Here is a 13,693-nt window from a genome sequence, read left to right on the forward strand (position 1 = left end):
ATATGTATACATAAAATTATATAATAAATTCATATATTTTTACTATGTAACACGTATTTTCTATATATATTAGCTTTCACTACAATTTTTTCATTCGTTTACAATATATTATCTTATTTAAGATTTTGGTACATCTTTTGAATATTTATGAAAAGGATTGATTTTAGATATCCATTTTGTAGGACCACTGAAAAAATAAAAATTTATTGAGTATCTAATCTAAGCTATAGTTTAAGCATTAACAAACCTTTCTTCGCTGCTTTCACTTAATTTTAATTTTTCTTCTTTAAGCTCGTTAATTAATTCTTGCCTATATATTTCTTTTAATGGCGTAATTTTCATATTCACCAATGCATTATTTCTGAATTTTTTACATGCTTCTGGATAGGATAATCCATACCATTCAATTTCTTCTCTAGTATACTATAAATAACACAATATAATAAAGTTAGTGCAATAGTTTTAGACACAATAATTGAAATTAAATAATATTTAATAACTAACGGATGATAAATATTGTTCATATTTAGCATAAACTTCATCTCTTTTAACGGGATCATCAGGATATAATGTTTTATCAGCAAGACTTATGAGCATGAAACGTTTCAATCTAAGAGCGAGTAAAGATCGCAAATCACATGCCGGTGTCTAAGGAAATAGAAATTATTATATTCGCAGAGTTATACATTTGCAATAGTAGCTTTAAATTATTTCTCTCGACATTACCTTTAATATATAATGGTCGAATCCATAGTGCTCATGTATTAGATCTAACGTACGATTTGTTACAATTGTTCTCATGTATTTATTAAGTATTTCACTGTATACAACTGATTTTATTAAATTGGGAACCCAATAACGTACAAATCTTTGATGATACTTATGTTTCTTAACAAATCCTTGAATTACTGCCTCTCCGCCCCAAATACCATTATCAAGTTCTTTTGGATATTTTAATGGAATTGGTATATTTTGTATTGGTTTTCTAAATCATTGTAACATTCAATTTTTTATTAATAGTTAGAATGGTTTTAAGATAATGTGAACAAATATAATTTCTTAATAATCAATGAACTTCTACGCTTGAGCTAAACAAAATTCATCCTTATAGTTACATATAAAATTTTGTTTTTAATATTCAAAATATAAATCCTCATTAACAATAAGCATGTTATAATGTTATAATGTAAAATAATGTTAGAAATATTAAAGAAACAAGTTTAAGTACATGTCAGTACTTTTAAAGAATAGCATAATTAAATTGTTTATAATCTGACATTTTAAAATAAACAAAAAACTGAAAAAGAATTATTTATTTACACTGTCCCATCTGGCATTCGTTCATATTTGCCTTTTTTTGGAATATAATACACTGGAGAAGGCATTTGTATTTTCCATTCCTTCCAAAATTTTTTATATTCTTCCGGCAATGCTGCACCGATACCTTTTGTCCAACGTGTAACTTTTGGTAGATAATATAATCTCTGTAATAAGTTATAAACATTATTTAAAATACTTTTGTACAAACCATTTAATCGTAAGAGTTGTTTGAGGTTATCTTACATTATTATGTTTTATACCATTCAAAAATTACATTTTTTTAAAGTGAAATAATATACATAAAACATCCTTACCTTCCTTGCTTCAATTGGCATTGACATTGTAAAAACAACTATTATAAATACTATAATATCATGAGTTATTTTCAAGAAATTTCAGATACTACAAAGTACTGTAATATGCACGCATATTCCAATTTCAAATTTCTATCCTGAAGGTAAATATTGCAAAACCAAACAAATAAGAAATAAAGAATCTTTAACTACACAGTAAATTTTGTAATTAACGAAATAAAAATAATTTTCTTAATTATTGCTTTATTTAATTAAAAATGTTTTTTTGCATTTTTTGCATGTTTTTTTGCTTCAAGTCGATATATTTGTTTATTAAAAAAAAAAGTACTAAAAGAGTCGATGTTTAGAATAGATTATAACAAATTAAATAATTTTAATAAAGTTAAATTTAATATCTATTTATTTTTCAGGTATAATAAATTTTTCTATAATTTCAAGCATATCAACGAATATAAAAAATTTAAAATTCGTGTAATTTTAATAAAAATGATGGCCATTACATAAGTTACTTGAGTTACTTATTATTATCTTTTACATATTAATGCTTATGTTATGGAATTTTCTTTGATTATTTCTTCCTAAACAATTTTGAATAAAAAAAATTTTTATTTAGATTTTTTTGCAATTTGTAATATAAGTATAAAAAAATATATAAATTTGTTCAATGGTAAGATAACCTTAATATTCGAAATTTAATATGTAATGATATTAATAGTTATATTATTGTTTAATATTACAAGTTAATAAAATCGTATCACTAACTTAAAAGAAATTACAATTTAGGTTTTGTATTTAAATTGAAATTCACTTTTTAAATTAAAATCAAAGAAAAGTCAGACATTATTCTCTTTAACTATTAAATAATATTTTTTGTATAAATTGTAGAATAAGTTAAACAAAAATTATTGACTAATAAAACAATTAAATTTTTAATTTGTACATATTTCATAAAATATTTTATCACGTCCAACTGCATATATTTAATGTACTACATTTCAATTCTCAAAATTCTAATATTTATCAATGAAGAATGCATTCTGTTCATGAAATATTTAATTTTATAAAGCATAAGATTTTTCATTTTTTACATTTTTTTTTAAATGTGCCGTAGGAATTTGTAATTCTAGATATTTAATTCACATTAAAATAATCAATTTTATTACTATATATCTAATGTAATTAAATTCTAATTAATGGTGATAATAAATTATCACTTGAAATGATTATTTACTATATAATTAATGGCGATAATTATTCTTTAAAATATACAAGAAAACAAATATTTCTCTCAATGAAACCATAACGGTAAAAGAAAAGATAAATAAAATAATACTTCCTTTTTTGCTTATAAAAAATATTTTCCAATGAATTTTTGTTAAAACGTGATTGAAAAATATTTTGCCTCTAAATATATAATATATAACATATTACTTTTTTTATAATTAATCGATACAGTTAATCCTAAAGTTAACAGAATTTTCAGATAACTTATTAACTATTATTTATTAGTCGAATTATTTGATAATTATTTTTTTTTAATTAACGTAAGATTTTAATTAAGTAATGGCACGAAATATACACGCTTTTATGGATATTAAAAATAATAACGGCCTATTACGAATAAATATTTTTGATTCCATATTTATTACTATTATTATATTAATATATAATAATTAAATATTTATATTGTGCGCGCGCGCGCGTGTGGTGTAATAATACACTGTATCATGCACGCAGATAAAACAAGTTAGTCTATTAAAGAAAGTATTTCTTTAATACTAAATTTTTCTTTAGTTCTATTTAGTTCAGTAATATGAATTATGTTACGTTCAATTTTATGATATTTATAATAGTTTGTTCTTTACAAAAATATATAAAAATAATAGTACCTTCATTCATTGAACGCGGGTCATAGTAATTATTACAAAGACACTTTATTTGTAATAAAGTATGAGTTGAAAATTTATTATTTATCATTTATTATGAAATTTATATCGCTTATAACACGGTTAACAAATGTTTTTTCATTTTTGTATAAATTACTAAGATCTTGTTTTTTCATTAATCATTTTTAAAATTGTATTATTTGTATTTTTATTATTCTCAATCAATCAATAAATATATGGTTTTATTATTTATGCACAAAAGTATACTTAGACAATACACTAAAAGGGCTCGGTATTGTAGATATAAATTTAAATTGCTGATTTTGGAACACAATATTAGCTAAATATATATAAATAGATTAAACTAATTTTATTTTCTAAGCTTTAATTAAATTTTGAGTTATTTTTTTATTTATTTGTTATAATAAATATTGAATATTCTTAGTAAATTACTTAAAGAGATGAGTAAATAAGTATGGCTCCATTGTTTAAATTCGGGGTGGTATCACTTATGCAACTCATTTAGATAATTTTTATAATTGTGAACAATTTATGGCAAAGATATCCACTTACATGTTAAATAGTACTTGTATTTATATGCATACGAAATATAATTTTATTTTTATTTTTATTTTTGCAAGAAAATCTGTTTACAGGCGAATTATTAAAAAGCATCTTCCTTAATAATCCAATAAATATAGTAACATCTAAAATTTTATTAATTTTATCATACACTGTGTTTTAAGAGAATTTTTAAAAATAAGAAAAAATTCATTGTTGATATAGCGTTTGTTACGTCACGTTCAGCATATTTTTGTACGTCATTAGACATTTATTACTTAGAGACTGATAAAAGTACTGACAAAGTCGTAAAATGTCGAGGATTTCTTAGATACTCCCAAGTTATATTGAATAAAACCCGTTGAATTCTAAATAGCGACTTCGACCTTGCAGTCTTAATTATAAAGCTTTTACGAGGATTGGTTTAATTGATTTAATCGAGCAGCTTGGATCGTTGTTACAATTCCTATTAATGAGTATTAGCATCATAAAAGCCTAACTCTTTTTCAGAAGATGGTACGTATTGCTGTTGAGCAGTTTTTAGAACATTCACATTTTAAATACACGAGATATAGTTATACATTGCAAAGATTAAATAAGCAAAATCCTAATAAGATAGGTATTTTTTTTACAAATATTCACGAAAATTTAATGAAACTGGAGTTCGTTCACTGGAAAATAATTTATATTATTCAACGATGATACTATTCGAATAGAATTTAAGAAGACTTTATAACAGGTATTCGTTAATAATGTAAATGATCTAAATATTCTTAATACTTTCATCAAAATAACTGTTTAAAAATTCAAATATCTAAACAAAAAAGCTTATCTTAAAAGCATTTAATAGCCTCGGTGTCAAATATACACACACGTACCAATTAATTAATCGTGCTGTTTGATAAGGAATTATTTAATATTACACATTACCACGACATTCTTCATTTACATATTTATATTATAGCGCAAAGAATTAAGAAACATTAAATGAAAAATGCACGTTTAATAAAATTGATACGTTAACTACTTGACTTATATTATGAATGTATGTACCACATTGGCATTAAAATTCTATGTGGTCGGCGTTATAAAGCAGAAAGTAGATAATAATTATCCAAATAATCGATCAAAAGCCAATTAATAATGAATATAAATTGCTTAAAAGAGAAACACGTATGTTTTAAAGACTAACGCACATTTTGAATACGTATTCTCCGCGTAAAGCTCTTACTAAATTATTCTTTATTTTTTCAATGAAGCAGCTTGCATGAAGTACATACAGGTTGTGCTATAAAATTGATAATTTAACAACTTATAATAGGACTCTGATTTTACCAGAAGAACATCTTGAGATCCAGGCTTTTACTCAGAAAGTGGGTATGCGGCTGGGACTTTTACGAGATTCGGATAGCTCAAGTGCATGTTAAAGTCGAAAGCGTCAGCTCTGAGCCCGGAAACAGACATTTCAGACTTTTATTGTATAAAAAATGAATTCCTGTAAAGAATTGATGTATAAAAATGACTAGTGAATAGAGTGTGTAGATAACGTAACCTTTCAATTTCTAGATTTTCAGCAAAAATTTTTATTGTATATGTATCTACATTTTTATGAACTGAAAAATAACATCTGAAATATTATAAAAATGCATTTATTTATAAAAGAAGACTTATATTAAATATGATATTCTTGGACTTTTTTTAACAATTATATTATATTGTAAATTATTCGACTAATAACATAACTGTCGTGAATGAATTTATTCTTACATCGTTACTTCGTAATATAAGAAAATAAGAACTTTTCTATTATGAATCAGATGTAATAAAACCTATTATACTCAAATATAATGTACACGATGAAAAAAAATTACAAAATGTTAAAATATTTCATTTTTACTCATATGATCCTTAATTAATTTAAAGGAACTTTTGATATATTATTACTATTATTATTATGATTATTATGATTATTATTATTATTGTTGTTGTTGTTGTTGTTGATGTTGTTGTTGTTGTTATTATTATTATTATTATTATTATTATTATTATTATTAAACAATTTTTTATAAGATAATAAATTTAATATTCTATAATATATAATAAATATTTGCTATTAGAAACGGAAACTATTATTTGGATAGAAAATTATTGAAAGACTTTGAAATTATATGCCGAAAAGGTTCATATATAAATATATGATAGAAATATATTTTAAGATAGAGTTTAAAAACAAAAAAAACATTTCTTACATAAATTTTCTAACGATTTATTTTGCACAATCTGAACAAGCATTAGATAATACATAATTATAGTAATACTAAACATATAGTAATAATAATAAAAATTATTAAACAATCATTAAACAAATTATCATAGGAGATTATCTCATTTTTTATTGCACATTGCTTAATTTCGTAATATTACATAAATCAACGTATAAATTTTTATATTTTAACAATGCCTGGCGATGTCATCATTTTACAAAGCTCGAGTGTAAAATCGACGATACTTAAGGATATTTTTATTAATAATATATGCATTGTGGATTGACGAGTATTGCATATCTAGTTATTTCTCCACGCAACTTCACGAGTAAATAATATTTCGAGTTTTTATTAAACAAAATAAAAATGAAAACAAAAATTATATATTAGAGAAAAATACATTGAAAGCGTCACTTTGTCAAGTTCTTAGAATGTATAGTATATAAATGTACAATAATTCTTTAAATATAAGCGCGATTTTACTATTGTACATACTGTTGAATTATTACTATTCTCGATACAACGTAAAATATTTTCGTACAAAAATTAGATTATAAGATAGATCTATAAAGAGAAATAAAACCGAAGCCGCTGAATGTCGGCTGGGATATTACATTTTTACAAATTATAAGTTTGTTTATATACTAACAATAAATATTCCAGAAATGATGATAGAAAGATTGATAAGTTAAAAGTTCCATTGAAACGAGAAGAAACGCGCTAACCAGTCCACTGTCCCTTCAAACTTTTTATTTCTCAGTTTAATAATCTGTAACATCAGGACCTGCAAATATTAAGAGAAATTATTTTCATTATTAATTATGTTTAGACAAAAGATATCACATAAAAATCATTGTTTTGACAAGAAAAACCAAAATTTTTATATTCGATCACGCAAGTATCGGGTGTTATAGAACAATGATAATAATATATATTTAAAACTTTACGGTTTCTTGTAAAATCCATATTGCGATCTATAAGTCTTATATATATATAAATATAAAATTACACATATACACAACGTGTTCGTGCACTCATGCTTGCATAGATCAATGCAAGCACACATACGCAAATCTCAGATACAAGCATGCATACGTATTTGCATGTATGCACACAGGGATCGAACATTAATTAAAAATAAATTAAAAATCTGTGAGTGTCAAAAGTCGGAAATAAAATACTTAAGCGTGCAATCATCGTTGATATTTGAACACTTTTTAGCTCGAAGTGAATTGGCCATGCACAATGAAGATAATAAAAATAAAAATGTAACTATTTTAATTTAAAAATTGAATTCTCCATCCAATTCTCCGAGGAAAATTTATATATTTAAACTAAATTTCATCAATTATATTACTCATACGTAGGTATTACAGAACATTGATTTAATTATTTTTTATAATATTTCAGATTTTTTGTAAAATAATAATGATAATAATAGTCATTTAAAAACAGATATAAAAAAAAAAAAAATTCTCTTAATGCAGTGGAAGCATTGATTGGAAGCTAAATAGTGAAGTTTTTAAACGCTACACGAAAATTAAAAGAACCAAAGAGCAAATAGATAAGATAAATAATATAATTGTTTAATGTTAGATTTTAATTGCTGTGTATAGTTAAAGAATAAATAGAGGTTGGCGCAACAGCTTAAGTACATACAATAAATATGTTATTAAAATGCTTTTGTTAAGTGGCGTAGAGTAAATGCAAACAAACAAGCTTTGTAAAACTTTTCGACAAGACAACCCATTCGAATCCGTATAATAAAGAGAATCGACCTTTCGGTTTCTGTCGACGCTTACTTGCAATATTTCATATCTGCATAGTAAAAAAGAAACATAATCCAACATTATAATCAATGGCTAAATTCAGCTCCATATATCCAATGTATTTAAATATATGGCAGCTGGAACATGTAGAAGGAACAAACATCCGAGCAAAAAGAGTTCATATAAACTCGTAAGTATAAAAATATTAGTATGAAATCTCTCATTAAAAGAGAAGCGAAAGTATTAAAAAATGTCGGTGCTAAAATTTCAATATCAATTTTGAATTGAGCACGTGAATTTAGCACCAAAAATATTCATAACTCAATTTGATTTCATTGCTAACATTTTTATAATACAGTCGCATGTGATCGTATATAGAAGTTGTCCAATTTTAATTTTCTGAAATATAAGTATTAGAGTAAACAATAAAAATAAAGAAATAAATACATAATTATTAATGTAATTCTAATATAAATCACAGCCATTTTAAATAACAAGACTTTTACAAATATAGAATATAATAAAGAAAATTCAATGAAAATTATTCATCTGTTATCCGACCATATACGAGCACGCACTCTCACGCATACACGCATATAATACATATATATATACACACACACACATATATATACATATGCATATAAATATGTACGTGCATGCATACATACATACATACATATATATATATATATATATATATATATATATATTGAATCTGACTGGGAATCAATGAAGAAGTTTAAACGTAAATAAAAAAGGTAGAGAGAAAGAGAAAAAACGTAGATAAAATACTATCATAAAAAGAAAAAAAAATTAATGGTCATAAGTACCAATAGGAATAAAAAAGACATGTCTCGGCTCTGTGTGTGTTTGTGAATCCATTGGTAATTGAGGGACGCTAGCAGATCGACAGAGAAGAAGATAAGACGTGGTTGTTGGGCGCGCGCGGGCTCGCTCATTTCTCTCTTTCTCTCAAACGCGCTCTCTCGCTCGCTCTCTTTCTCGTCCGGCGAACGGACCCCGGGGGATCCTAGCGTGCGCGAGCTCCCAGCAACGCGGTAATCGAGCGGCGCCGGGTCGTCGCTCGTCTGCACCGGAGCGCTCCCATTCAGCAACGCCTGACCGCCCCCATGGAACTCAGGATGCTCGGGGATTTCGGCGTGAATCCGAGTGAGGATTTTGCGGGGGATTGCTGCGGGTGGCCTCTCGTTGCCAGGACTAAGTTCTTAGCACTCCTAATGCGTGGGCAGTGCACGCGGACGCGGGGATATGTACACTGGGGACTCCTCCTGCCGTCGCTGCCACTGCCACCGCCGCTGCCGCTGCCGCCGCTGCCGTTGCCGCCGCCGCCGCCGCCGCCGCTGCCGCCGCCGCCACTGCCGTTCTTCCAGGTCCTGTAGTAGTTGTCTTGCTCACAATTCTGACGACGTTTAAGTAGAGCCTCGCAGTCGAGGGATTTGGGTCGGGTAGGTAATCGCTGCCTGGCGGTGCGGAGGGAGGCTGAGTCATGCGGGCGACTGCCGTCCGGTGAGCTCGGCCCGCTCGAGTTCGATGAGTGTTCGTCCTGGCCCCCCGAGCCCTGAAGCTGCTCCTCGTTCAGCAACCTGAACAGCCGGGAATGTGTTTGCGTGCGGTGATACTTGTTGAGGCTCCTTCTGAGCGTTGGAGCGCTTTCGAGCCTCGATGGGGGCAGCGCATCCACCGCCACTGGACAGCATTCGGAGTCGGTGTCTGCCTCGGATATGATGCGACTCATGTCGGAAGTAACGCCGCTGTCGTCGTCGTCGGTTATTTCTTCCCTCGAGTGATTGCGAACGCTCAGTAATGTCTGGCTTTTATCCTGGACAGTCGAATACGATGAGTAAGTTGCGTCTGCTGGCTCAGTTACATCCGATTGATCTTCGTCAGTGGCTGTTACAATGAAAGTCGGCTTAATCCGAGCTCCTTCTCCAATTAGCCGATCTTCATCTTTTATTGGACGACTGAGCTTTTTGAAGGTAAAATCGACGCACGTGTCAACATTTGCGACGATGGCGCTGTCCCCGACGATAACTGTCGTCGTATCTTCGTTTTTCTCTGACACTGAATATTTTGGCCTAAGAGGCAAGCTGACATTAACCGTCGTATTATCAATATTATTTTCCCGATCGATCCACCGGCATCTTTCAACGTTATTTTCACTGCAATGTTCGTCTTCTTCTTCATCTTCTTTATCTTTTTCTTTATTTTCTTCCTCCTTTTCCCCCTTGTCTTCTGTTTTTTCTTCATCATTCATTCCTCCTATACCAATGTCTTTATGATCATCCACCAGTTCGACTTTTTTTCTATCATATTCTCCATTGTTAACATTACCCAATGTTCTCGTGTGTAATTGTTTATTTAACGGATACTTTTCGGTTGAATAAGCTATATAAGATTCGTAATCATTACTACGAGCAAAGAATTTAGCGGAGATGTCTCGTTCTTTATCCTTATGATTCTTTGAGCCACGATCTGGTCCTACGTCCTCTTCACTCCCAGAATGATTTCCTGATGGCAAAGAGGACAGAGGGATAGAAGAAGCGAGTAGTAGGTCTTGGGTGTATTTGTCGAATGGCTCAGTCGTCGAGATCGCACAGCTCGTTGGTGTAACCAATAAGTTTTGTCTCCATTGAGATCCTGCATAAAGATCAGAATTCCTACTAAGGAGTTTACCACAAAGGGCAGCTGCGCACTCGTTGTTGCTATTCTCCTGAGACCGGAGGCGCGCGAATCATTATGAAGTGGAAATTATGGGCCAAATTAATTATTATCATTGTCGATGATCGTGGCGGACGTATGTGATATCATTCATATTATGACGAAGATGTTGATGATCATTGGGATGATAATTTGGATAATTATGGGATTCGTGTATTACGTAAGGGGTCGTTGGATGGTGATGTGTGCTCAGCAATCGGTATCAGGATTCCGGAATATGAAAGGAGAGAATAGGTGAGGTGAGGTGAGATTAAGCGGCTTAATAAACACCTTACTAATTTCCCAGCAAATTAAGAAAATCTGTGGCCGAATGTTGTCGATTCTCTTGCATCACTTACGTGACTATAACAAACAGCACATTCCGTTCAGAAACAAATCGATTGACCTCATTCATTTCTTTGAGGTTATTATTGTTCAAATTAGGCCCCATTTCTAATTCATCTTCTTACTATTATTATTATGATTGTTATTGTTATTGTTGTTGTTGTTGTTGTTGTTGTTATTTCTTGCTATTATTATAAATTGTTATTATTATTGCTGTTATTTCTGCTGTTGTTGTTGCTGTTGTCGTTGTTATAATAATTATTATTAATGTTATTGTCGTTGTCGTCGTCGTCGTTATTGTTGGTAATGTTGTAAATTGACATTATGTATTATTACTGCAGTTGTTGTTATTATTATTATTAAATATATTTCTTATTATTGCACTTCGCTGTGTTAATATAAAAGACTTCCATCTTCTATCGCGCCCACGATCAAAACATTTTTATTATACTCTGATATTATTTTTTTAATGCACTTCGCTCTGATATTTTAAAAATTTATTATACTTCTGACAAGATGTTTATTTTGAATAATCGCAAATTAAGAACATTAAAATTGTTAAGAAAAGAACGAAAATGATGAAAATTCAGATAATGTAAATATGAATATAACAAAGATGGAGAGACATAAAAATTCGATATAAAATTGACGTTCAAAAACATGTAGATTTTATACTATTTTTACAGGATTATTGTTGATATGACAACCGACAGAAACGCTTTATCCTGTGTTCAAAGGAAATTCTTGTAGCGAAAAGAAATTATTGCATGTGGTTTAGTACCGCAATTGTTGTAATTCCAATGAAATGTCGATGAAAGCAGTATTAATTAACTAAATCTTAACAAATTTTCAAATTACTAAAAGAATATACAGGAAATTAGTCTTTTAAATTCTCTATCGCATGCAGGTTGCGCAATGAACCATAATAAAAAATCTTATTATAGAGCTATCATGTATCAATGAAGACGCATTCTAGAATAATAATGGCATGCAACACTCATTCAATTATATAAAATCTATTTTTTAAATTTCCGCGACCATATGAAAGACCATCGTAAAGTCTAGCGAAATTTTTCTTTGTGTTAACAAAAAAAAAAAAAAAGAAAAGAAAAAAAAATTCAACACCCTGATAGTAGAAAAAAATATCTAATATATAGTTGAGATTATTTTGTCAAATGATCCCAATAGTTTTTCCTGTGAACACAGGGCAATATTATTAAACTTTTTATGGATTCTACAAAATAGGAATAGCACTTTAGTCGTTCTTTTATTTTGTATTATTATAAACCAAAAAATATCGCTGTACCTATTGCTAAAGTAAATTGGTAACAATGACGATTGCAAAGTTAAAAAGAACTTTTTAGGAGCTTTAGTATAGAGAGAAAAAAATAAACTGTACATTTATTCAGACTGAGTATATAATATTGTTAATCCTTAATGAATGAATTTTCAATATTCATGGCTATATCGAATTATATAGAAAATAAACAAAACAAAAAAAAAATCAATCGCACTATAAAATGACTTACCGATACTCTCAGGGGCCGTCATTGCTTGCAGTATTTTGAAAGACCTTGACGGTATGGCGCCACCCATGTATTTCTTTGGCTCCGGTACCTGCTGCTCACTCGCTGGTATATATGTCACAGGCACTACCTCTTCGTCTGTAAATAAAATTATTATTGAAGGTTACACGCACGCGCGCACACGCACACACACACACTGACACATATTGAAAATTTATAACATATACACGTAGCTGGAATCAAGCACAACACGCAAAGCGATACACGACAGATAAATCTTTATGAAAATATAAGGCTTCATTGACAAAACGATAGCACGATTTTAATAATAAGGACAATTCGTTTGTTAAAACAACATGGGGGACATTACTATTTACCAAAGGTTTTCGAATTTGTATTTTGTTTCTTGATTGTCGGGCTTACTGTCTTAGCTGCTGCTGAAACGATATGATGCTTATAAATGTGTATTAATAAAGGCAGTGCATGCAACAATGTAACATTAATATTTTGCTTGCTCTTTCTATGTGATAACATACTCGGATTACTATTAGCGGAATCGCCCGAGTCGGTCATATTCTGCAAATAACGAAAGGCTCGTGAAGGAATTGCTGCGCCGCGATATCTCGGGTCTTCTTCCTTATGGAGATACGTGTCGCCATCAACTAATAATGAAATTATGCGAATCACTATTTATTTCAATCACGATAACAGACACTTGATTCTTTAATCCGATTTATTAATAGAATTTTAATTCTAAGCCAAAAGTCGATGTTGTGGACGAATTCGTGATCGACGTGCAGTTTGTCTTTTACCTTGTTCTTTGAACTTATTCATGAGATATCTGTCGTCTTCCGTTAATTGCAGCTTGCGTAGCTGCTCCTCATCGATTTGATCGGGATCTGTGTCCGTGATCTTCTGCAATACTCGGAAGGACTTGGATTGTACTGGTCCTGGCTCGATCACTTGATGATTGGATATGGGAATGTG

General features: G+C 29.7%; 2 protein-coding genes across 2 annotated transcripts in view; both read right to left on the minus strand.

The window, feature by feature from the left end:
* Positions 1 to 90: 90 nt before the first annotated feature.
* mRpL28 (mitochondrial ribosomal protein L28) lies at positions 91 to 1,786 on the minus strand. Its single transcript, XM_011502447.1, has 6 exons — positions 1,635 to 1,786; positions 1,321 to 1,484; positions 727 to 985; positions 505 to 648; positions 248 to 423; positions 91 to 187 (listed from the first exon to the last, which is right to left on the minus strand). Exons 1-6 carry the CDS (start codon positions 1,659 to 1,661, stop codon positions 118 to 120), a joined length of 840 nt encoding a protein of 279 aa, XP_011500749.1. The 5' UTR covers positions 1,662 to 1,786; the 3' UTR covers positions 91 to 117.
* A 7,688-nt stretch (positions 1,787 to 9,474) lies between these two features.
* Positions 9,475 to 13,693, minus strand: part of LOC105364617 (uncharacterized) — a gene marked incomplete at its 3' end in the record, with an annotated part of 14,710 nt that continues 10,491 nt past the window's right edge. The window contains exons 7-11 of the mRNA XM_011502596.1: positions 13,519 to 13,691; positions 13,243 to 13,368; positions 13,084 to 13,140; positions 12,710 to 12,844; positions 9,475 to 10,646 (exon numbers count right to left, since the gene is read on the minus strand). Coding sequence (XP_011500898.1) covers positions 9,475 to 10,646; positions 12,710 to 12,844; positions 13,084 to 13,140; positions 13,243 to 13,368; positions 13,519 to 13,691 — 1,663 coding nt within the window. The remainder of the gene's footprint in view (positions 10,647 to 12,709; positions 12,845 to 13,083; positions 13,141 to 13,242; positions 13,369 to 13,518; positions 13,692 to 13,693) is intronic.

Source organism: Ceratosolen solmsi, unplaced genomic scaffold, assembly GCF_000503995.2.
Source record: "Ceratosolen solmsi marchali unplaced genomic scaffold, CerSol_1.0 scaffold39, whole genome shotgun sequence".
NCBI classification, from domain to species: domain Eukaryota; kingdom Metazoa; phylum Arthropoda; class Insecta; order Hymenoptera; family Agaonidae; genus Ceratosolen; species Ceratosolen solmsi.

Excerpts from the sequence above, each read along its gene's own strand:
- mRpL28 (XM_011502447.1), bottom strand. The coding sequence starts at position 1,661 with ATGTCAATGCCAATTGAAGCAAGGAAG. Across the intron at positions 986-1,320 it reads CGAATGCCAGATGGGACAGT|AAAACCAATACAAAATATAC; the intron begins GTAAATAAATAA and ends ACAATGATTTAG. Across the intron at positions 188-247 it reads AGTGAAAGCAGCGAAGAAAG|TGGTCCTACAAAATGGATAT; the intron begins GTTTGTTAATGC and ends TTATTTTTTCAG.